The following is a 25662-nucleotide window of genomic DNA, read 5'->3' as shown; positions in this document are numbered from 1 at the left end:
TTTTGAAATTTATAAAAGCATCTCAAGTTAAATCAAAATTTAATTAAATTTGATAATATTTTTGGCTGCTTTTACGCCGCAAGGGTTAAGAGTTCGATTCCCAGACGGGACAATTATTTGTGCGATTCAAAAATAATTGTTTCGGGTCTGGTTGTACTTTGTGTCCGTTGTTTGTATGTTTGTAAAAGTCCCCGCGACACAAGAGCAATTCTTAGAATTCTTAGTGTAAAGTTGTTATTTTCCAAAAAACAAAAAAATACCCAAAGAAAATATCAAAAATTATTCACTATTTCAAAACATTGCTTCATAAGAATTACAACTAAAATTATTCGTTCAGAAACCAAACCACTTTTAAAAGACACTTTAAACATTTTCAATTCAAAAAACGAGTTCTTTCCGAACGTTTTTTCTCCTCGGCCCTTTTGAATTTCGAACAAGTGTGGGCTGTTCTCAATTTAAAAGTCGTGGTTGAGTTTTTTTTTGCTTTTTTTTCGTCCGTATTTTGATTGTATCGATATTGGAATACTAAAGATTTGAAGCTAAGGATTTTGAGTTAAAAATATTACAGATTTCGTTTCAAATTGTATTGAATTAAAGAAACAATATCAATTTATAAGCTCAAGCTAGATTTTCGTTAAAATAAGTATTATATATTTTAGATCATATCGGTGATGTGTTGTAAAAAGGTCAGGTGCTACTCGTAACCGACGGTCCTGTATGACAACATGTATGTATGTGAATGAAGCAAGGGGAGTTTGTAAGGATCGTACCAAGTGACGTTCTTTGCTCTCTGCCAACCTCTATGGGAAAAAGGCGTGATATTATGTATGTATGTATTATATTAGATCATTATTAATAGTTCGGGGTTTGGTAACGTGCCCGCTATATGACATACTCACCCCCTATTACATGAGACTAACATTGTTAATGGCGAAACGTGGGTGTATTTCGTACATCTTCGGGTATAAAAGGCGTGATATTATATCTGTCTGTCTGTCTACATATCTATACTAATCTATACTAATATAATAAAGCTGAAGAGTTTGTTTGATTGTTTGTTTGTTTTAACGCGCTAATGTCAAGAACTACTGGTCCGATTTGAAAAATTCTTTCAGTGTTAGATAGCCCATTTATCGAAGAAAGCTATAGGCTATATTTCATCACGCTACGACCTATAGGAGCGGAATAGCAACGAAACATATTACTAAAACGGGGAAATTTTGATCCATTCTCTCTTATGTGACACAAGCGAAGTTGCGCGGGTCAGCTAGTATAGTAAATAGTGCAAAAAAGTGCCATCAAACGCGAACAAACCCACATGAAAAAATACACATAATAGCATAACTAAATAAGTACAATAATATCAAAATTCCATTGAAATTTTATCCCAAGAGCCTGATCGATAATTTTATAAATATTTTGACATTTCATAAGTCAACTTATGATTGATCAGTCAGTAAACGACTACTGTTCAATAATTTAGCGGGAAAAGAAGAAAAAAAAGATGGCGGATCTGTCAAAAAGATGATTTTTGAAAATTGATTTGCCTGTACTCATGGGATTTCGATACTAATATTATAAAGACGCCCATAGCCAGTTGCACTCACCGGTCGGTAAACGATTTGTGGGTTAAGCAACCGTTGGCGCGGTCATTCCATAGATGGGTGACCGCATAGTGGTATTTGAGCTGAGCGTCTCCGTGCTTCGGAGGGCACGTTAAAAGTCGGTCCCGGTTGTTGTCTACTAAGATAACAGTCGTTAAACCATGTCAAAGGCCTTTCGGGCTTGAACAACTTTGACACTAGGTTGACCACTAACCATACGACAAACAAACATAATTTAGTTTAGTTGTTCAAAAGTAATACGCGTACAGACATGTCGGTGATTTATTTTTAGTTCTATAGTATCACTAGATTAGACCCACGGTATAATCCGCGTATCAGGTTACTATCAGTCAAATCAGCTACTCTTTATGAAACGTCAAAAACACATTTTAGTATAGAAATACGACATAGTGACGTCACAGTGTCTTATTTTCGTTGGTATCAAATAAATGCGTGATAAAATGTTTCAGTTTGTAATAATTTCAACATTATTTACGAAAAATTACGTAGTCTGAGCATTTTAGATGAATCTTTTACGAGTACAAGTTTAATAATTATTCGTTAACTTAGTCGACTAACCAATTGTTGATAATATTGGCATTTACATTATTTAATACTAGCTGACCCGCGCAACTTAGCTTGCGTCCAATAAGAGAGAATGGGTGAATTTTTTCCCCATTTTTGTAACATATTTCACTGGAACTCTGCCCCTATTGGTCGTAGCGTGATGATATATAGCCTATGTCCTTTCTCGGTTATCAAAATATCTTCATTCCAAAATTCATGCAAAATGGTGCAGTAGTTGAGGCGTGATTGAGTAAATAAATCGATAAATGGACTATCTAACACTGAAAGAATTCTTCAAATCCGACCAGTAGTTCCTGTGATTAGCGCGTTCAAACAAACAAACAAACTCTTCAGCTTTATAATATTAGTATAGATTGCACTGGCAAGGGCTTCGGACGCAATGATATTTTCCGGCGTCGCTTGTTCAAAATATTCATAAAATGTATATGCTATTGCATCTCCATACACAATGAATTCAGCAGTTTAGCCGAAACACCGTGACATAATTTATAATATTAATATCAAAATCCTGTAGGACAAGATTCTCTCTATTCTGTCGTATTTTCGGTTAGTGGTCAACCTAGTGTCAAAGTTGTTCAAGCCCGAAAGGCCTTTGACGTGGCTTAACGACTGTTATCTTAGTAGACAACAGCCGGGACCGACTTTTTACGTGCCCTCGGAGACGCCCAGCTCAAATACCACTATGCGGTCACCCATCTATGGAACGACCGCGGCAACGGTTGCTTAACCCACAGATCGTTTACCGACCGGTGGTAAATTTAACTTAGTACAGTCCCACTGCTGGGCACGTGTCTCTTTGAGAGGTAGAGTACATCACAGTGATCAAGTGACACTTTACATTACTACAACAACTGTTTAAACAACTCTCACACATGACATTGCTCGTTCCTTCACCGTTATAACAACGTGATCATAATCCTACTGCTGGGTACATGTCTCTATGAGAGGTAGAGTACATCACAGTGATCAAGTGACACTTTACATTACTACAACAACTGTTTAAACAACTCACACATTATATTTTCCTTCACCGTTATAACAAGTCATTTAACCGCATATTAGAAACTAGCTGACCCGCGCAACTTCGATTGCGTCACATAAGAGAGAATGGGTCAAGATTTTCCCCGTTTTTGTTACATTTTTTATTGCTACTCTGCTCCTATTGGTCGTAGCGGGATGATATATAGCCTATAGCCTTCCTGGATAAAAGGACTATCTAATACTGAAAGAATTTTTCAAATCGGACCAGTAATTCCTGAGATTAGCGCGTTCAAACAAACAAACAAACTCTTCAGCTTTATAATATCTACTAGCTGACCCGCGCAACTTCGCTTGCGTCACATAAGAGAGAGTGGGTCAAAATTTTCCACGTTTTTGTAACACTTTTTACTGTTACTCTGCTCCTATTGGTCGTAGCGTGATGATATAAAATATGCTTTTTTTTCACGAAAAATATTCTCAAAATTATTTATATCTCTTAATAAACCTAACGAAATCGCGCTAAGGCATATCCGCCATTAAAACAGCTGCCATGACAACGGATTTTTGTTAATTCAGTGTCATTATAATATTGATTATTCGCGACTTCGTTCGCCACCTGAATTTTCCCGGGAAATGCGTCATTTTCCCGGGGTAAAAAGTAGCCTATGTCCTTTCTCGGGTATCAAAATATCTCAATACCAAATTTCATGCAAATTGGTTCAGTAGTTTAGGCGTGATTGAGTAGCAGACAGACAGACAGACAGACAGACAGACAGACAGACAGACAGAGTTACTTTCGCATTTATAATATTAGTATGGATTGAAAATCAAAATATTGAAAGTCAACAAATTATATATACTAATATGGAGATGAAATTATTCCATAAACAGTACTAGCTGACCCGCGCAACTTCGCTTGCGTCACCTGTGAGAATGGGTCAAAATTTTCCCCGTTTTGTAACATTTTAGTTGCTACTCCGCTCCTTATGACAGTAGCGTGATGTTATATAGCCTATAGCCTTCCTCGATAAATGGGCTATCTAACACTGAAATATTTTTTCAAATCGGACCAGTAGTTCCTGAGATTAGCGCGTTCAAACAAACAAACAAACAAACTCTTCAGCTTTATAATATTAGTATAGATGGAGATGAAATTATTCCTTATACAGTATAATGTTATTGGAATGGATGAGTAACAATATTTGAAGTAAAAGTAGCCATTTTGTTTTAAAGTTGCATTTCATGCTAGAATTATAAATGCGAAAGTTTGTGAGTATGGATGGATGTTTGTTACTCTTTCACGAAAAAACTACAAGACGGATTTTAATGAAATTTGTTACACAGGTAGTTTAGAATCTGTATTAACTTATATATGTTAACATATAAGATACTTTTTACCCCGGGATGTTTTTTCACACGGACGAAGTCATGAGCTGAAGACAAGAAAAATTTGAAGCACAAGAATCCTAAGCGTTTCTATTTAGGTATTTTTATTTATATTATCGTATGATTAGTGATCAAACTAGTGTCAATGTTAGTCAAAAGTCTTTGACATGACTTAACGACTGTTATCTTAGTAAATAATAACCGGTACCGACATTTTGCGTACCCTCTGAAGCACGGTGACACTCAGTTCAAATTTGTATTTGCGGTTATTACATAGATGTGTGACTGTATAGTGGTGTTTGAGCTTAGCGTCTCCGTGCTTCGAAGGGCACGGTAAAAGTCGATTAGAATTAAGCCATTTCAAGGGCATTTCGGGCGGCTTGAACAACTTTGACACTAGGTTGACCACTAACCATACGGTGAAAAAATTCCGTCGGGTAGGGGAAGAAATTATGAAATTGTGATGAAACCTTAAATGTGTGAGAGCTTTTTAGAACAATTCTTAAAGGTATGCAAAGTCCCCGCACTTGGTTAACGTGGTGGACTCAAGACCTAACCTCTCCCTCAATGCGAGATGAGACCCTTACCCAGCAGTAGGACATTAATGGGTTCAATTTATTATTACAGTTTCAGACCTGAGAAAGAACATAGCATATTTTGTATCTCGAGGACTACGTGGCTCACGAGCTTAATATCTTTACTCTTCGCAAACGAAGTCGCGGGCAAGAAGTTTACTAACATTTTCATAAAATATAAATCCTGTATAACAACATGTATGTATGTGAATGAAGCAAGGGAAGTTTGTAAGGATCGTACCAAGTGACGTTCTTTGATCTCTGCCTACCCCTATGAGAAAAGGGCGTGATTTTAGGAATTTATGTATGTATTTGTTTAAATACATTTGACACTATAATAGTGAAAAGATAACACGCAGTTTCATAGCTTTTAAGTGTTAGATAACATAACCAAAGGATGCAATAAACGTAAATAAATTAAAAGCAATACTGCCAAAATATCTCCTGATAATTTACGCGAAACTTATTCAGTAGTTATAAAACAAACTTTAATAAAAAAGGACATACCTTAATTAAAAACAAAGCGTTCCTATTTCAAACCACCAAATTTAAAAACACACACACTCCAACTACGCACTATGACACAATTAAAAAAAAATCGCAATTGTCCATGACCCAGCAGTTTTAAGCACTATGATTTTCACTTTTTTAATATTTCGGGTCAGTAAAGGACATTATTCCTTCAGGTTCCGTTCAATAATGGGCCTGTATAACTTATGTCCCTTGCTTCAAACGTTTTTTTTTTCTCATTGTTTCGTCCAACCACGGTTGCCTACAGCGCCGGTAGGCGGGGCTTAATACGTTACAACAAATATACGTTTATCTCTGTCTTTCATATGCGTTTTGTGTGTGTTAAAGAGAGATGGATATATGTTTGTTGTTGCGGTCGGAATGTCGATTTTGTTTTTTTTATTGGCAGGATATTTGATTGTGTGTGCGGGTATTTAGGTATGGTTCGTTTTTTTCTTGTTATAAGGACTTCGATTCTCGGTTGAGGATAATTTACGATTTTATTTTAGAAGTTAAGTAAGTCTTATATATGACTACGTCTTTGCCCTTTGTTTTTTAATTAAAAATAGAAGAATATTCTTTCCTCGGTAATCTATTATCTTGATAAATTTAAGCAAATTTAAGTAATATTCACTTGAAACTAATAATATATTAAAATTACTTAAAATTTCTCATTTGAAAATAAATCTATCAATATTTGGTCCAGAAATTCCATCATATCTTTCACATAAAGATCTCTCCCTTATTCATGTAAATTAATCAATTAACATAAAATTAACAATATAAAACCTTAATGTTTTATTACACTAAAACCTTCTTCAAGAATCACTCTGTCTATTGGTGAAAATATTATAAAAATCTGTTAAGTAATTTTTGAGTTAATCGTGCTTTAATAAAGAGGGACTTTTGGGGACTTTAAATCATACGATTCTCAGGACTTATTAAATTGTGGGTGCCATTGTCGAAGATCTTTGACAGTCGTTAACAGTAGTCAGAAGCTTGAAAGTCTGACAACCAGTCTTACTTAGTATCGTGTTATAAGTCAGGTAACTGTGTTGTGTAGGTCTGATAGACAGTCGCTGCATGTATAATACTGGTATTCAGCTGCACCCGGTGAGACTGGAAGCTGACTCCAACATAGTTGGAAGAAAGACTACACTGAGAGAGAAATCTTTGACTTTTGAAAGACTTTTGAAAATGTATAGAAACTATCATTAAAAGGTCCTGTATGACAACATGTATGTATGTGAATGAAGCAAGGGTAGTTTGTAAGGATCGTACCAAGTGGAATTCCCTACCTATGGCAAAAGGTATGATTGTCTGTTTGTACATACAAGAGAGTTCAATGAACTATAATCTATACTAATATTATAAAGCTGAAGAGTTTGTTTGTTTGTTTGTTTGAACGCGCTAATCTCGGGAACTACTGGTCCGATTTGAAAAATTCTTTCAGTGTTAGATAGCCCATTTATCGAGGAAGGCTATAGGCTATATATCATCACGCTACGACCAATAGGAGCAGAGTACCAGTGAAAAATGTTACAAAAACGGGGAAAATTATGATTCTCTTATGTGACGCAAGCGAAGTTGCGCGGGTCAGCTAGTATCTAATAAAGTATATGAATCTTTATATATACGCAACTAAAAATAATTAGAATTGAATAAATATACTCTTGTTATGGACATCTAAATATATACTGACTTTCGCCACGCTAGTGATAACACACCAATGACTTTTCCAAGTTATGTGTGTATTAGAAATAATGATCACTTGTTCCAACGGTGAAGAAAAACATCGTGATGCAACCTTGCATGCCTGAGAGTTGTTTAGAACAGTTCTTGAAGGTATACAAAGTCCCCGCACTTGGTCTGGCATATTGAATTAAATAATTATATAATTCTCTCTTTAAATATGTTTGTTAATGTCGAAACAAGGTTAGTATGGGATCGATATTACTATGGTATTGGAAAAAAAAATAGCAATACCCGGACAAATTAAAATAACATCTAATATACCTACAAAGGAGAATGCTCAAAAAAAACCCAAGCTGTACACAAAAGTTATGTAACTCAAAAAATTTATTATACTGTGTAATTGAATTCCCAATGTTTACCTCTATCAAATTCGATGGCTGAACATACTATTTTGCTATAACTTTTCAGTAGGGGTTTTCAATATATTTTTATATTTTTTTAAATAAGTTACCTATATAAATGTTTAATCTTTTTTGGGTCACACATTTTTAATATAGGTATGTAACTGAGTTACAAATTAAAAATATTAAAAAATATATTTTTGAAAAATGAGTCATCATCACCAGGTCATATATGTCCCCACCGAGGGGCACGAGCCTTCCCTCTTAACAAAGAGGGGGATCAGGCCTTAATCCACCACACTGGTCTAATGCGGGTTGGCAGACAATTGGAGGGCTATTAAAAGGTAGAAAAGTGTTGTCATGGTGGTAGATTGCTAGCCTATATAGCCTATGAAGCACCAAACCCTTCCATCCCTCGACTGACTTTTGCAGTATGCACGGGAAGAAATGCAGCTGGCACCTTCTATGTACTATGTAGTGATAGAATATAATTATTTTATTGTTAATTATTTTTTTTTAATCTCAGTTCCATTAAAATTAATTATTTATTAGTATTAGATATTTGCTAATACAATTATATTATTCAAAAAATAATCATTGTGATGAATGTTTGAAAAATATTTACTTTTTAAATTCACCTTTTAAATAGTAGATAACAGCAAAAAATAGTATTTAGCCATCGAATTTGATAGAGGCGAATATCTGGAATTGAATCACTCAGTATCACTAAAATTCTGAGTTACACACCGTTTGTGTACGGCCTGGGTTTTTTTCCCATACATTTTGAGCATTCTCCTTTGAAATTGAAACGGCTTGAACGATTCTCATGAAATTTTGTGAGCATATTGACTAGGTCTGAGAATCGGCCAACATCTATTTTTCATACACCTAAGTGACACATTTTTTTTATGGCATAGCCACGTTTGCCGGGTCAGCTAGTATATACTATACTATACTAGACCCGGACGAAATCTTGCCAGTCTGCAAGTACTAGTATATATAAAACAAGTATGTCCGGCCCGGGTATCAATCCTGGGACCTCTTACTAACATTCCTATCTCCGTATCAAATACACACTCCACAATAAGAATACTTCTATCAGACGCAGGTGCGAACAAAAAGTTAATTAAAAGCGAGACAGAAATATATCTCTTATTCATTTCAATACTAACGCTCACCGGTCGGTAAACGATCAGTGTGTTAAGTAACATTACTTACTGGTTTCTGAGGTACATTTAGCGGTGGTTTATCTATTCAATATTGTTTAGCGCACCCTACGTGCCCTCCGAAGCACGGAGACGCCCAGCTTAAATACCACTACACGGTCACCCATCTATAGAATGACCGCGGCAACGGTTGCTTAACCCACAGATGGTTTACCGACCGGTGAGCGCAACTGGCTATGGGCTACTACTTGCATTCTCTTCCTCTTATCGTATGGTTAGTGGTCAAACTAGTGTCAAAGTTGTTCAAGACTGTAGACCTTTGATGTATCTTAACGACTGTTATCTTAATAGACAACAACCGAGACCGACTTTTTACGTGCCCTCCGAAGCACGGAGACGCTAAATTCAAATACCACTATGCGGTCACCCATCTATAAAATGACCGCGGCAACGTTTGCTTAACCCACAGATGGTTTAACCGGTGAGCGCAACTGGCTATTCGCCTCATATTCACTACAAACACTACAATATTTACTATTGCCAGGCACCGAACTTAGTACACTTTCACTCATCGAGTCATGGTGACTGTCCATCATGGCCGCCAGTCATCGCGTTCAGCGTTTTACATGATAGAAGTACTAATATAATAATATTTAACTGCACGTTTGGCGCAGTGGTTTAAGCGGTCACCTCGCCGTAACAACCGTAGCGCCGCGTGTGGTGGGTTCGAATCCTACCCGGGACAAATCTTTGTGTGATGAGCACGAGTATTTGTTCTGAGCCTGGTTGTCAATTTATCTATATAAGTATGTTATTTGGTTACCATAGTAAAAAAAAAAAAAAAAAAATTGTATTGTACCCCGTTTTTGTAACATTTACTACTGGTACTCTGCTCCTATTGGTCGTAGCGTGATGATATATAGCCTATAGCCTTCCTCGATAAATGGGCTATCTAACACTGAAAGAATTTTTCAAATCGGACCAGTACCTAGTTCCTGACATAAGCGCATTCAAACAAACAAACTCTTCAGCTTTATAATATTAGTATAGATTGGAAACCCACGTTTCAAACCCGGGCCAAAATATGATGTAGTGGTAAAAAATATCTATACTAATATTATAAAGCTGAAGAGTTTATTTGAACGCGCAAATCTCAAGAACTACTGGTCCGATTTGAAAAATTCTTTCAGTGTTAGATAGCCCATTTATCGAGGAATGCTATAGGCTATATATCATCACGCTACGACCAATAGAAGCAGAGTATCAGTAATAAATGTTACAAAAACGGGAAAATTTATGACCCATTCTCTCTTATGTGATGCAAGCGAAGTTGCGCGGGTCAGCTATCTTATATTTAAATGTTCCATGTTACAATATTAGTTACCGTACTCCTCCGAAACGGCTTGACCGATTCTCATGAAATTTTGTGAGCATTTAGATTCTCAATATGCTCACAAATCTTTCATTCCATAGATGGGTGACCGTATAGCGGTATTTGAACTTAGCGTGTCCGTGCTTCGGTGGGCACGTAAAAAGTCGGTCCCGACTGTTGTCTACTAAGATAACAGTCGTTAAGCCATGTCAAAGGCCTTCGGGCGACTTGAATAACTTTGACACTAGGTTGACCACTAACCATACGACAGAAAACCTAGTACTTTAAAAGACTTTATAACTAATCAGAACTCACAAGTGTATTAGTAAGTTTTGGAGAAAACTAAAAATTGCCGAAATGTGATGACTGGTCGGCCATGTTGTGACGTCATCATGACTAGCGCAGCTCTTCCGGTTACTTTTTAATTTTATTTGTAGCAAAATGTTTTCGTTAACATTACGACTGTTAAAAAGAAACGATGTAAGCAGAGGCGTATGAAATACTGGCTTTATAGTGTTTGTGAGTTAGGACAGAATGTTCATACAAATTTTCATCCCTTATTTTATCCCCTTGGGGGTAGAATTGATCAAAATCCTTTCTTAGCGGATGCCTACGTAATAACATGTACCTGCATGTCAAATGTCAGCTCGATCCGTCCAGTAGTGGTTTGTGCTGTGCGTTGATAGATCACTATGTCAGTCAGTCACCTTTGAGTTTTAGATTTCCACGTTTTGCTATTAACAATGTTAGTCTCATGTAATAGGGACCGAGTATGTCATATACCGGGCACGTTACCAAACTACTATAGAGAAAATTCTAATGTAGATTAAAAAATGCCACTTTTTGATAGCGAATAAATATTTGACGATTAAAAAGAGTGTCCAGGAGTTAGTTGGCAGCTCTTCTCATTGGTCCTACCTTCCGAACTGGCGGTAAATTCACTCTCTGTATCATTGACTATCATAAGGGTCTGTACTTAACCTAAATTATTATGTATTTATAAATTAAGTCACCAACCCGCACTTAGTCAGCGTGGTGGACTTAAGGCCTAACCCCTCCCTCATTACGGGAGGAGACCCTTGCCTAACAGTGGGACAGTAATTTTTATTATTCATAAACACGCTATAAACCTATCTTAGTTAAAAAAACTACTATAATATGTTTTCTTTTAACCCATTACTGTCCCACTGCTGGGCAAGGGTCTCCTCCCGTAATAAGAGATGGGTTAGGCCTTAAGTCCACCACGCTGGTCAAGTGCGGGTTGGGGACTTTGGATGCCCGCAATAAATGTATTAAACAAATTTAAGGCATGCAAGGTTTCCTCACGATGTTTTTCCTTCACCGTTGGAGCATGTGATAATTATTTCTAATAGACACATAACTTCGAAAAGTCATTGGTGTGTTGCCTCGGGTTCGAACCTGCGACCACTTGCGTGGGAGGTATCAACTTATATCACTGCTCATATATAAAAATAGTAATATAAATAGGAGGTATCGAAATGATACCTAAACATTATGCATCTAGAATTTCTATCCACAAAATCAATAGGGCACGCTAAATCGAAAAACCAAAATGGCCGTTGCCATTTCATTAAAATAAAACGTGTCTACATCATTAATAAAAGCAAGAAAAAGATTAATGTCGGCCTCAACAAAGCCTAATAAATTAGGTGTGTAACATTCCGTAAGGGATTGCTACCCTCGGCGGCCATCTTGTGAAACGAAGCCCTCTGATTGGTCGGCTGGTTGTAATCAATAATTTCTCTCTTACACACAAAAGATCGTAAAAACCTTTTATTTGAACACTGTATTTTCGACCTTATTGATTGGTAAATAAAGTTCAATTTATATTTTATAAGTTTCCGGGTAAAACAATAGTATTGTGAGCTTTTAGGTACGTTGCGCTCATTCCCAATGTAATAGGGATACCCATCTATAAAATATCGGTGTAGAAATTGCTTTACGTTGCATTGATAACGTGTAACCACTAGTTTGGCGACTCACAGATAAGTGTCAGGTAATCTATATGACAAGATAAAATTATTAATTAGGACTACGATTTAGGCTTTTTTACAACATATGTTTAAATGTCGGAAAACCGTATCTATACTAATAATAGAATGCTGAAATATGTTTTTTTGAAAGCGCTAATCTCAGAAAATGCAAGTTCGAATAAAAACATGAATTTTGTATTGAATAAGTATATTTATTAATATGACTAGAACAAATATGTGCAAAAATCTGTCTGATTTCCACTTGATAAATTACGCGATAGTTATTCAGAAGTCGTGAAATTGGTCCGCAAGCTATTTTTTATTTATATAATAGATAATTGGAAATTTCGATGTGTGGGTAAAGGAAACTTTGGCGCGGGCACTCCATAGATGGGTGACCGCATAGTGGTATCGAAACTGGGCGTCTCCGTGCTTCGGAGGGCACGTAAAAGTCGGTCCTGGTTGTTGTCAATTAAGATAACAATCTTTAAGCCATGTCAAAGGCACGGCTTGAACAACTTTGCCACTAGGTTGACCACTAACCATACGACAAAAAAAAGAAAAAAACTTGGCTAGCACTGCTCAACCAAATTTTGCAAAAAAAATTTTTTTCCATCTTATCTTAAAAGCATCTTTGACATACTTCATTCGACTACTGCAATGCAATTAGTGACCACAAAAACCCAAAAAGGGTTTCCCTTTTTATCTCTTTAGTCGAAGTGTTAATATTATCTACAAAAGTAGCAGTTAAGCTTTGAAAGGGTTGAAAAAAAGGGTGCAATACGGGTTTCGGAACTAATTGGTGGATTGACAATTTTATTTTACAATTTTTGGAGTACATTTCTGCTGGTAATTTTTTTTAGATTGAAGTTTGACTAGATTCTGCTCGCTATTTCGTTCGCGTGAAATGATTTGTTGCAGTAAAAAGTACTTATGCTATATGTTAATATAGGTTATAAAGTATCTATGTACCATAATTCATTAAAATCCTTTAAGTAGTTTTTTCGTGAAAGAGTAAGAAATATACATACATATTCAGAGATAGATATAGACACATTCAGAGATACATTTTCAGAATATTTCGTATTTATAGTATAATAATGAGTAAGATGAAAACAAGTACCTATTGTAATTCAGTGTTTCAGACAGTTTCAGACGAAAATTCGTCTATATTATAAAAGCGACAGTCCGTCCGTAAAATTTATACGTCTGAACCTCTAAATCGATTTCGAAGAAATTTACCAATAAGATAGTGTTAGGCCCGCAGATAAACCTAGCCTGAGATTTCTTTCGAAAAACAATCTTAAAGTACTGGTATATTGTTATGGAATAATACATTTAAATGCGAGCATTAGTTTTTATAGTATCTGAACTCTAAATTTCATCAGAATCGCTAGATCCGTTTTTGTATAATTCATCCGAACAAATCCAAAAAATATTAACATGAAATACTCAAGAGCTCTTTCCCGGATTCAAACCTAAGACTCTAAAGTTAAAACTAGAACTATAAATGAATCTAAAGTTCATTGTTATCTATTTAGATGACTAATCATTTATAATAAATGTATTATCATCATATACAAGCAGTTTTCATGGCCCTACACGATTCAAAAATGACTTGAGTTCAGACCAGGACAGACTGAAGACAGACTATTCTACTGTTTTTCAAAATTCTTTAAAAAAGCCCTCCTCCAGACTGAAGACAGATTTTGTTTTAAGAACCGTCCTTTAGGAAAAATATCATTTTATAAACACCATGAAAAAAACTTGTGCACATCATCAATGTATACAAAATTACGCATTTTTAAGAATATCTCAAAATGTAAAGCAGTGATAGCCATATGGAACCCGAGGCATCACAATAATGACTTTTCCAAGTTATGTGTGTATTAGAAATGATTACTTGTTCCAACGGTGAAGGAAAACATCGTGATGCAACCTTGTATGCCTGAGAGTTGTTTAGAACAGTTCTTGAAGGTATACAAAGTCTCTTTGGTCAGCGTAGTGGACTAAAGACCTAACCCCTCCCTTCACGAGAGAAATCAAAAAATCTTTTGGCGATTGAAAAGAGTGTGTGTGAGTTTGTTGCTAGCTCTTCTCATAAGGCTGTACACTTTCCGAGCTAGTGGTAGATTCAGTAATTGTAACGACTATCATAAGTGACAATTTTTGACATAAATGAATAGATTATTTCATTTTGATTTTGATGAGACTTTTGCCCAGCAGTGGGACAGTAAAAGCTTGTATAAAAAACATTCTTTTGTACATCAGTACAGCTGTATTTTAAATATACATATCAGAAATTCTATTCATACTCGACAATGGTTGAATAATACTATATGATTTATAGTTACAACTCAATCCCGAAGGAATATATCATTAATTATGTTATTATGCATTAGTTGTTTGTGTGTGTGTGTGTGTCAATTGTAAGGGGAGTTTGTGTGTTATTGTTATAGGGGTATATAGGTAGGTCTGTAAAGTGCCCGGTATATACCAAAATGTGGGTGTATTTTTTTTCTTTCTTTCTTTTTTAATTAGGTTTTTTAATTGTGTACGTTTCATATGATTATTTTTTATATAAAAGCAAAATGCATAATACATAATTAGTTATATCAATTAGACGCAATCAGTTTATAATAATACAGTTTCTGTATTCTTTAATTCTAAAAGAGCGAACTCCCGCACTAAGAATTGCTCTTGTGTCGCGGGGACTTTTACAAACATACAAACAACGGACACAAAGTACAACCCGAAACTATTATTTGTGGATCGCACAAATAATTGTTCCGTGTGGGAATCGAACCCGTGACCTCCCGACGCAATGGTAGCGGCGTGGCGACCTGAAACACTGCGCCACGGAGACAGCCAAATACATATTTGTAATGTTTTAGAGAAAAGCTTATTTAAATACCTAAACATTTAACTCACTTATACAGAGTTATATTTGATCGAGCAGTGAGTTTTACTCGACACCGTAGCGTCAAAATTGTTTATTCGTGTTAGAGTATTACTCGATCATTCCCATCGCAAAATTCTGTATATGAGTACTGAGTTATATTCTTAAAACAAAAGGCTTTAACAATTCAGATACAACTTTAGCTCAAAGACAGCTAGATAAAGACATTCATTTCAGATCATAAAAAATCTTAAAGTTAGCGTGATTATATCATCACCCCATTTCTTTAAAGGGTACAATGCAGGATAATTTCAACATGGTCGACAATTCAAAAATATGAAATAATACTCGCAATCGATATAAAAGGGAGAGAAAGAAATAAAAAATGTTATTAATAAGAGACCAAGCCGGCGCGATGACTTGTAGAAATGTAAAAGTTCCATCGAAAATGGTCAAGCCGAATTTGTATTCTGGCATTAGGTTCCGCATGAATTGAAAAGGTTCGAACCCGAGGCAACACACCAATGACTTTTCCAAGTTATGTGTGTATTAGAAATAATGATCACTTGTTCCAACGGTGAAGGAAAACATCGTGATGCAACCTTGCATGCCTGAGAGTTGTTTAGAACAGTTCTTGAAGGTATGCAAAGTCCCCGCACTTTGCCAGCGTGGTGGACTTAAGGCCTAACCCCTCCCTCATTACGGCCTTTGCCCAGTGTCAAAGTTTTTCAAGCCCGTAGACCTTTGACATGGCTTAACGACTGTTATCTCAATTGACCACTACAACCGGGACCGACTTTTTACCTGCGAAGACGCTCAGTTCAAATACCACTATGCGGTCACCCATCTATAGAACTAGCCGATCCGCGCAACTTCGCTTGCGTCACATAAGAGAGAATGGGTCACAATTTTCCCCGTTTTTGTAACATTTTTTACTGCTACTCTGCTCCCATTGGTCGTAGCGTGATGATATATAGCCTATAGCCTTCCTCGATAAATGGGCTATCTAGCACTGAAAGAATTTTTCAAATCGGACCAGTAGTTCCTGAGATAAGCACTTTAAAACAAACAAACTCTTCAGCTAGATGACCGTGCCAACGGTTGCTTAACCCACAGATCGTTTACCGACCGGTGAGCGCAATTTGTGTGGATCTCTAAAACGTTCAACATTTGAGATCAATGCGGCCGCTTGGTCTTTAAGACCATATTATAAAGAACTCTCATCTTTAGTACAAATGTTCTTATATAAAGATATTTTAGTTTGTAGAGAACGGCGAGGAAGGTCTTAATATAGTGGTTTTTGATGTTTCATTACAAGAGAGTGTTAGGGCTGGCAAAGTATTTTGTGAAACATAGTTTTGGAATAAGTAGACAGTAAATTTATTTGCTAGATAAAGTGGCAGATATATTATATGAAAACTATAAAAAATCATTTTATAAGTTATCTGATACATGTAATTTGAAATTTCCGATTTAAGTGCGTTAAATAAAGAAATTACGTATTTAAGTTTACAATATTAATTAGAAGTAACTAGATTTTAGTTTGGGATAAAAGCTATAAAAGAATGTCATTAAAATATATTCTAGTAGTTACTTATCCATATTTATTTTCATCTACACTAATATTATAAAGCTAAAAAGTTTGTTTGTTTGTTTGGACGCGCTAATCTCAGGAAGTACTGGTCTGATTTGAAAAATTCTTTCAGTGTTAGTAAGCCCATTTATCGAGGAAGGCTATAAGCTTTTCACGCTACGACCAATAGGAGCAGGGTACGAGTAAAAAATGTCACAAAACGGGAAAATTATGACCCATTCTCTCTTATGTCACGCAAGCAAAGTTGCGCGGGTCAGCTAAGTAATCTATATTTTGCCAAATGTAAGAGCAATCTTAAGACCACGTTACCGTTTCAATTTAATATATTAGCCTATTAATTTAATATTAAGGGTTATTTGCTTTAGTGACAACCCTACCCAAGATAAGTTAGAAACATGTCTTTTCCAAAAATTGTGAGATAATCGAGTTTTTTCAACTCAATTCAAAGTTCTCAAAGATTTTTCATTTCAACTTCCAAAATTGTATCCAATGAATATTTTAAATTTTGATTTATGATTTGTAAATCTTGATATATTATCGTAACTCCATAGCCAGTTGCGCTCACCGGTCGGTAAACGATCTGTGGGTTAAGCAACCATTGGCGCGGTCATTCCATAGATGGGTGACCGCATAGTGGTATTTAAAGTGGGCGTCGCCGTGCTTCGGAGGGCACGTTAAAAGTCGGTCCCGGTTGTTGTCTACTAAGATTACAGTCGTTAAGCCATGTCAAAGGCCTCCGGGCGGCTTGAACAACTTTGACACTAGGTTGACTACTAACCATACGACAAACAAACAACATCGTAACTCCATATTTTTCTAACAAAAATACCCATTTTTATAAAGTAGGTAAGTAATACTACTTCTGCCCGCGACTGTGCTCGCGTGGAAAGATTTCCTGGAAAAAATGGGATGTATTTCTAAAATAAAGTATCTGTATCAAACAGGTCACCGTCAGCTGTATAAGCCGAGTCACTGATGTTATACATTCTGTATGTTGTATACCTCCAGCCGCGAACCTTGCATACAAGACTCTACTAAATTATTGGACAGAAAAGAGGCGCCCATAGCCAGTTGCGCTCACCGGTCGGTAAACGATCTGTGGGTTAAGCAACCGTTAGTGCGGTCATTCCATAGATGGGTGACTGCATATTGGTATTTGAACTGGGCGTTTAAGTGCTTCGGAGGGCGCGTTAAAAGTCGGTCCCGGTTGTTGTCTACTAAGATAACAGTCGTTAAGCCATGTCAAAGGCCTTCGGGCGGCTTGAACAACTTTGACACTAGGTTGACCACTAACCATACGACAAACAAACAATCATTGGACAAAAGTCAACGGTGAATCAAACACAGAACCTAACCACAATCCCCAAAAACAAAAAAAAAATGGTATAATTTCCAATTTCGTATCTACGAAACGACTAAGCCGGTACCGGTGCGGTATAAAGCAAGAAATAGCTGCGTCATAAGAGTAATGATTGCGGCGGCTAACGCAGGGGGGTAGGTAGTTCCGTAGGGGATTGAAACAATACCAAATGTAAGAGGGTCTCGTTTGAGAAAAAATATTTTTTGGAATTCTCCTTTTGCTGTGAAATTTGGAATATTTGAAAAGAATATTATAATATTTTATAAGATCGCTAAGGATATGATGACATATGGTTAGAAGGGCCGATTCTAGACTTGAGTAAAACTTTGAAATATAATAATGCTATTTTAAGCAATTATTGAAGAAAAAAACCATTTTAAGCCCTTTCTTGACCTAACTGCTAGATAGATCTAAATCTATCTAGACAAAATAAGACATACGATAAGTAAAAAACATTTAAAAATTATAAACTTTATCCATTCTACTTCGACAGCTAAACTATTGCACCGATTAAGATAAAATTTAGCAGTATTACAGCTTTTTATACAGAAAAGAACATCCTACTAATATTATGATTGCGAAAGTTTGCAATATGTATATATCTTTGTTACTCATTCACGAAAAAACTATCAAACGGATTTTAATAAAATTTGATACACAGATAGTTTATAACCTGTATTAACACATAGGATACTTTTTACCAAGAAATCTTTCCACACGAAGTCGCGAGCAAAGCTAGTATTCCATAAAACATTGACTATATTTTACCAGGTAACTATCAAATACAAACGCACTCAAATGAAGAAACTAGCTATTGTATAAATACAATCAAACTACGCTTGCTTTCAATCGCACCCCTAAATTAGGGGTAGCGATTCCACCCTTATGTATTACTAATAAATATATAGGGGTCCCACGATATAGGTAATCGTGGAGGGTTCGAAATAGGGGTAACTTACAGTACCAGTAAACGAGCTGTGTTAAGTAACATTACATAGATGTATGCAGTGTTTGAGCTGAGCGTCTCCGTGCTTCAAGTCACGGTTGTTGTTTAACATAACAACAGTTAACTCATGTCAAACGTACCAACTACTTTGACACTAGCTAGTAGCGCTCACCGGTCGGTAAACGATCAGTGTGTTAAGTAACATTACATAGATGTATGCAGTGTTTGAGCTGAGCGTCTCCGTGCTTCAAGTCACGGTTGTTGTTTAACATAACAACAGTTAACTCATGTCAAACGTACCAACTACTTTGACACTAGCTAGTAGCGCTCACCGGTCGGTAAACGATCAGTGTGTTAAGTAACATTACATAGATGTACGCAGTGTTTGAGCTGAGCGTCTCCGTGCTTCAAGTCACGGTTGTTGTTTAACATAACAACAGTTAACTCATGTCAAACGTACCAACTACTTTGACACTAGCTAGTAGCGCTCACCGGTCGGTAAACGATCAGTGTGTTAAGTAACATTACATAGATGTATGCAGTGTTTGAGCTGAGCGTCTCCGTGCTTCAAGTCACGGTTGTTGTTTAACATAACAACAGTTAACTCATGTCAAACGTACCAACTACTTTGACACTAGCTAGTAGCGCTCACCGGTCGGTAAACGATCAGTGTGTTAAGTAACATTACATAGATGTACGCAGTGTTTGAGCTGAGCGTCTCCGTGCTTCAAGTCACGGTTGTTGTTTAACATAACAACAGTTAACTCATGTCAAACGTACCAACTACTTTGACACTAGCTAGTAGCGCTCACCGGTCGGTAAACGATCAGTGTGTTAAGTAACATTACATAGATGTATGCAGTGTTTGAGCTGAGCGTCTCCGTGCTTCATGTCACGGTTGTTGTTTAACATAACAACAGTTAACTCATGTCAAACGTACCAACTACTTTGACACTAGCTAGTATCACTCACCGGTCGGTAAACGATCAGTGTGTTAAGTAACATTACATAGATGTATGCAGTGTTTGAGCTGAGCGTCTCCGTGCTTCAAGTCACGGTTGTTGTTTAACATAACAACAGTTAACTCATGTCAAACGTACCAACTACTTTGACACTAGGTTTACATGAAAAGAGGTATTTTTGAATAGTGTAGGGCTGTAAAAACTGCTTGTATATGATGATAATACAATTATTGTAAATGATTAGTCATCTAAATAGATAACAATGAACTTTAGATTCATTTCTATGTTGTAGTACTAACTTCTTATTACTATTATCATATGGTTAGTGGTCAACCTAGTGCCAAAGTTGTTCAAGCCAAGCCTTTGACGTGACTTAACGACTGTTATCTTAATTGACAACAACCGGGACCGACTTTTTACGTACCCGGAGACGCCCAGTTCAAATACCAATATGCGGTCACCCATCTATGGAATGACCGCGTCAAGGTTTGCTTAACCCTCAGATCGTTTACCGACCGGTGACCGCAACTGGCTATGGGTGCCTCGACTAACTAACTAACTGTAGAGTCTTATGATATGAATTACTTTGACACTAGGTTGATCACTAACCATACGATAAATAGAATATAGCACTTACCTTTTCGTTGATTCTGCTTTGCTCCATAGTTTTACAAACATACAAACAACGAACAGAATATTGTCTCAACTAGGAGTCGAACCTTGTATACGTTATTTATCTATATGTAGTTTCGCCTTCCGTTGAACATAATTTAAACTTATTTTCTAAATAATTTTATTTCTTTATTATTAAGCGATAGAGCTTGGAATTACTTTTAATGGAAAATATATAAGAAACTAACTAACTGAATACGGTAGTTGCCTACCAGTCAAATCAGCTACTCTTTATGAAATGTCAAAAACACATTTTAGTATAGAAATACGACATAGTGACGTCACAGTGTCTTATTTTCGTTGGTATCTAATGAGAGCCTAATAAAAAGAACGCGCTAATCTCAGGATCTACTGGTCCGATTTGAAAAATTCTTTCAGTGTTAGATAGCCTATTTATTGAGAAAGGCTACAGACTATATAACATTATGCTGCGACCATTAGGAGCGGAGTAGCAACGAAGAATGTACAAAAACGGGGAAAATTATGACCCATTCTCTCTTATGTGACGCAAGCGAAGTTGCACGGGTTAGTTAGTATTATGATATTTTAGTTACATGTACAATATTTTAAAGTATTTAGATATAAAAATCTCATCTTACCTGTCTCCGTATCAACGGTGTAGGAAAGTCCAGCCCATGGGTCATCCTGTAGAAAACATAATTAGTTTGTAGAAACTATAATTATTTAGTAAGGTACCTGGGCCAAATATGGCCAGCCAAAATATATGCCCTTTTTCATATAGAAAATTTCGTTACGCAAGCATAAATTGTCGCTAGTCCATACTAATATTATAAATGCGAAAGTAACTCTGTCTGTCTGTCTGTCTGTCTGCTACTCAATCACGCCTAAACTACTGAACCAATTTGCATGGAATTTGGTATGGAGATGTTTTGATACCCGAGAAAGGACATAGGCTATATATCATCACGCTACGACCAAAAGGAGCAGAGTAACAGTAATTAATGTTACAAAAACGGGGAAAAATTTCACCCATTCTCTCTTATTGGACGCAAGCGAAGTTGCGCGGGTCAGCTAGTGGTAAATAAATCCGAACGGCTTAACTTTCAAACCTTTCAGTTAAATAAATTGAAACATATCTGAGGAAAGGAACATAGTTTGTGGCCATATATTTCGGCTGGCCTTATTTGATATAGGTACCTTAATTCTTAACTAAGTATTTTTAAATCAATCTTTAAAAGTTTTTGAAGTAACAAACTAAAAAAAGCAAAAATTAAGAACGTCCTATTTTTTTGAATTCAGTAAAAGAAATGGTCTTATTTATGTATATTTTCCAAAAATAAACCACGGCGTAAATATAGGAGATATAAAAGTTTGAAAACCTATGATATAGGTACAGTTTGCAACTTTTTGCACGGACACCCAAGAGATGGGTGGCCGGTTAGTATAATTTCAGCTAAGTATCTAAGTAAAAATAATATGAAACATAATCAAGAAAATTGCTTGAATATTGATATAAGCGCGAAATTTTGATAGTCATGTGGAGGAGATCATGTTCCTCCAACACAAAGGGAGGATCCTCCGACCAGGCGAGGTGATCATGCCTGGTGGGCCTAGGCTGCCCGACTGTTGTAGTCGGGAACTTGTATATATAGTCAATTGCAGTGCAAACTTTGATAGCGCGATTCAGGACTACAATAGTTAAAATATAAATAATAACATACCTCCTTTATCTCGGGGTCGAGTAGAGACGCCTTAACCTTCTCAATCTCAGCGTTTTCTTCTTTCTTCTTAACAATCTTTTCTTCTGCGAGTTTTAGTTCTTTGTCTATTTCGTCTCCTAACACCTTGGTGGCTGTTGGGCCCTCCTGTTTCAAAGAAGAATAGAAAATTAGCAGAAAGTCCCACTGCTGGGCTAAGTCTTCTCCCGGCATGAACGAGAGGAGAGTGTTTATAGACAACTCCCGCACTTACAATTGCTCTTGTGTCGCGGGTACTTTTACAAACATACAAACAACGGACACAAAGTACAACCAGACCCGAAACAATTATTTGTGGTTCGCACAAATAATTGTCCCGTGTGGGAATCGAACCCACGACCTCTGAAACAATGATGTCTTGCCTCGGATTCGAACCGTTAACCACTTGTGTGATTCTTTAAAGACAACTCCTGCTAATAATTATTTTGGGTCGCGGGGACTTTTACAAACATACAAACAACGGACACAAAATTCCCGCATGGGCATCGAACCCACAACTTCCCGAAGCAATGACAGTGGTGTTGCGACCACTGGGCCACCGAGGGCGACAATTAACAATATTTTTTACAAATAATTATATTCATTGACTATCATAAGTGTCAGCATTTGACCTAAATGAATAAGTTTTCTCATCTCACTCTCCTTCCTCTTTTAAACACCTTCACAACAATCTCTGCATCACCCTAAGGTAGACTGGCAGAAAATGCCCCTGGAATTAAGTCCGCCTTTATACAGCTCTGTATATGAAGTTTAAAATGAATATTAGGGAAAATTAAGGAAAAAGTCTTTTCGCATTATAGTATGTATGAACTTGTAATAATATCTTTTCTCTACACAAAAAAGCTCGATATTTGGGTACCTCACTAGCTCACTGAAAGAAACCTAATGAACCGTGTACTCATTTGTGATTCTTGAAGCCAAAGAGATGGTATTACAAGTTCATACATACTATAATGCGTAGTCTTTTTCCCCGACTTAATAATAAATGGTTTGATTTTGATATTTCTTAACTTACCGGTTGAACAGGGTCCTCGAGAGAGAAGCCCATATCCACATCCTGCTTCCAAAGTACTTCGATAAGGTCCATATCCTATAACAAAAAGAAAAAAATATCAATTAGTATAACTAATATTATAAAGCTGAAGAATTTGTTTGTTTGAACGCGCTAATCTCAGGAACTACTGGTGCGACTTGAAAAATTATTTCAGTGTTGGATAGCCCATTGATCGAGGAAGGCTATAGGCTATATATCATCACGCTACGACCAATAGGAGCAGAGTACAAGTTAAAAATGTTATAAAACGGGGAAAATTTTGACCCATTCTCTCTTATGTGACGCAAGCGAAGTTGCGCGAGTCAGCTAGTTTAGTATAAAAATAAATAAATTTAACCCATCTATCTATCATATGGTTAGTGGTCAACCTAGTGTCAAAGTTGTTCAAGCCCGAAAGGCCTTTAACATGGCTTAACGACTGTTATCTTAATTGACAACAACCAGGACCGAGTTTTTACGTGCCTTCCGAAGCACGGAGACGCTCAGTTCAAATCAAACCACTATGCGGTCACCCATCTACAGAATGACCGCGCGGTTGCTTAACCCACAGATCGTTTACCAACCGTAATTTAATATGTATTGTATTATAATTAAATATAGAAAAAAACTTGAGAATAAATAACGAAAATATGTATTTCAACACGCGCCAAAAATATTAAAAAAGGCAAACATAAGAAAACAATGTAAAAAATATCATTAAATAATGAGATGTCAATGGATTTAAAAACAAGATGGACACTCAGATATCCCGCGCTTTTTGTTGGCAGCCATATTTGAGATGACAAGCATAGATACGGATTTTTTTCATAATTAAAGACTTGTACCTGGAATTTCGCGGTTGAGTGTTTAAAAGGGAATCTTGCAATTTTTTTGAAAATGATTTAGCATTTTTTTGGATAATTTGAAAGATTTTTCGCTTATTGTTGTTAGTTTAATTTACTATCGAAATAAGTAATTTTGCTAAATTTAACAAAAAATTGGAAAAAATAATACTCTTTTCGCTAATTATTGCAGTAATTACTTATGTACTAATTTAAGATAGCAAAATTAGATACATTTCAGAAATATTAAGACTGCTTTAACCGGCTAAATATAAGATAATTTATTTGATGGAATTTTGTAACTTATTTTCATAATTTTTCTATAATTTTATCTAGCAGTTAGCTTAACTGACACTTCTTCATAAACTGTGAAATGAACATAAAAATTATGATATGATATTAATAAAATAAGTTCTTTGGTATCTGCCTACTACCTACGGAAAAAGACGTGATATTATGTATGTATGTGAGTTTGTATGTATTATAATACAATTATTACGCTAACATTAAGTTTTAATTTCCGTTAATATCAAACAAAAAACTATTACTCAAAATTCTACTTTAAAGAACGCCAAATAAAAATAATTAAAACGCCATCTTAATTGGCCGAATACAAAAATTTATAATCTACAGTAAACCTCTCTTACAAAAAAATATAACATACAAACACAAGCATAAATCAACTCTATTCCTTCAACATAAAGTATATTTTTAAGTAATTCGTTCCTTTAGTTACGACTTTATTCTTTTAAATCAATTCAAATATTGAATTTCTATTCTCTTAATTTTAAAAACGTCTTATGTCCAAACCTTTTTCAAACTAACATGAACCATATTTCACAAGTAATAAAATTGAAAATCGTTTGTTAAATTGTGTACAGTTTTCCCGCCCAATTTAAATTGCCGGTAGGGGTCTAGCAGGATTTTTATTGATCAAAAGTCTTTGTGAATCTTTTTTAATTAGGTTTTTTAATTGTGTGCGTTTTATATGATTATGTTTTATACGAAAGCAAGATGTTTAATACATAAGTATGTATGTTATATCATCATAAGACGTTTACTATAAAAGTGTGATATATGAGTAGGTGTATTGTTTAATCCTAAAAAAGACAACTCCCGCACTAAGAATTGTTCTTGTGTCAGGACTTTTACAAACATACAAACAACGGACACAAAGTACAACCGAACCGAGGGAAACGAACCCACGACCTCCCGATGCAAAGTAGTGGTGTGCTAACCACCTTAACCACTGCATTTTAATTTACTACAAAAGTGGTTTTTCAACCAAATATGTGCATTTGCTTCAAGTAAAATGTTATATTAGTTTTTACTACAAAACAAAATGCATACAGAAAGACATAGCG

At 36.0% G+C, this 25662-nt stretch overlaps 1 protein-coding gene and 1 long non-coding RNA gene across 12 annotated transcripts in view; both read right to left on the bottom strand.

Annotated features, from left to right (window-relative positions):
* LOC142985437 (segmentation protein cap'n'collar-like) overlaps nt 1–25662 on the bottom strand; it is a 185414-nt gene that overhangs the window by 77861 nt on the left and 81891 nt on the right. For all 11 annotated transcript variants that reach the window (XM_076133624.1, XM_076133625.1, XM_076133626.1 and 8 more), the window contains exons 3-5: nt 23439–23513; nt 22388–22531; nt 21305–21350 (exon numbers count right to left, since the gene is read on the bottom strand). In XM_076133624.1, coding sequence (XP_075989739.1) covers nt 21305–21350; nt 22388–22531; nt 23439–23513 — 265 coding nt within the window. The remainder of the gene's footprint in view (nt 1–21304; nt 21351–22387; nt 22532–23438; nt 23514–25662) is intronic.
* LOC142985443 (uncharacterized) overlaps nt 1–25662 on the bottom strand; it is a 161186-nt gene that overhangs the window by 77861 nt on the left and 57663 nt on the right. The gene's annotated exons all lie outside the window — the stretch shown is intronic.

This window comes from Anticarsia gemmatalis, chromosome 30 (assembly GCF_050436995.1).
Source record: "Anticarsia gemmatalis isolate Benzon Research Colony breed Stoneville strain chromosome 30, ilAntGemm2 primary, whole genome shotgun sequence".
In the NCBI taxonomy this organism is placed as follows: domain Eukaryota; kingdom Metazoa; phylum Arthropoda; class Insecta; order Lepidoptera; family Erebidae; genus Anticarsia; species Anticarsia gemmatalis.
The sequence above is the reverse complement of the archived record's forward strand: the minus strand, read 5'-3'. Positions and strand labels throughout refer to the sequence as shown.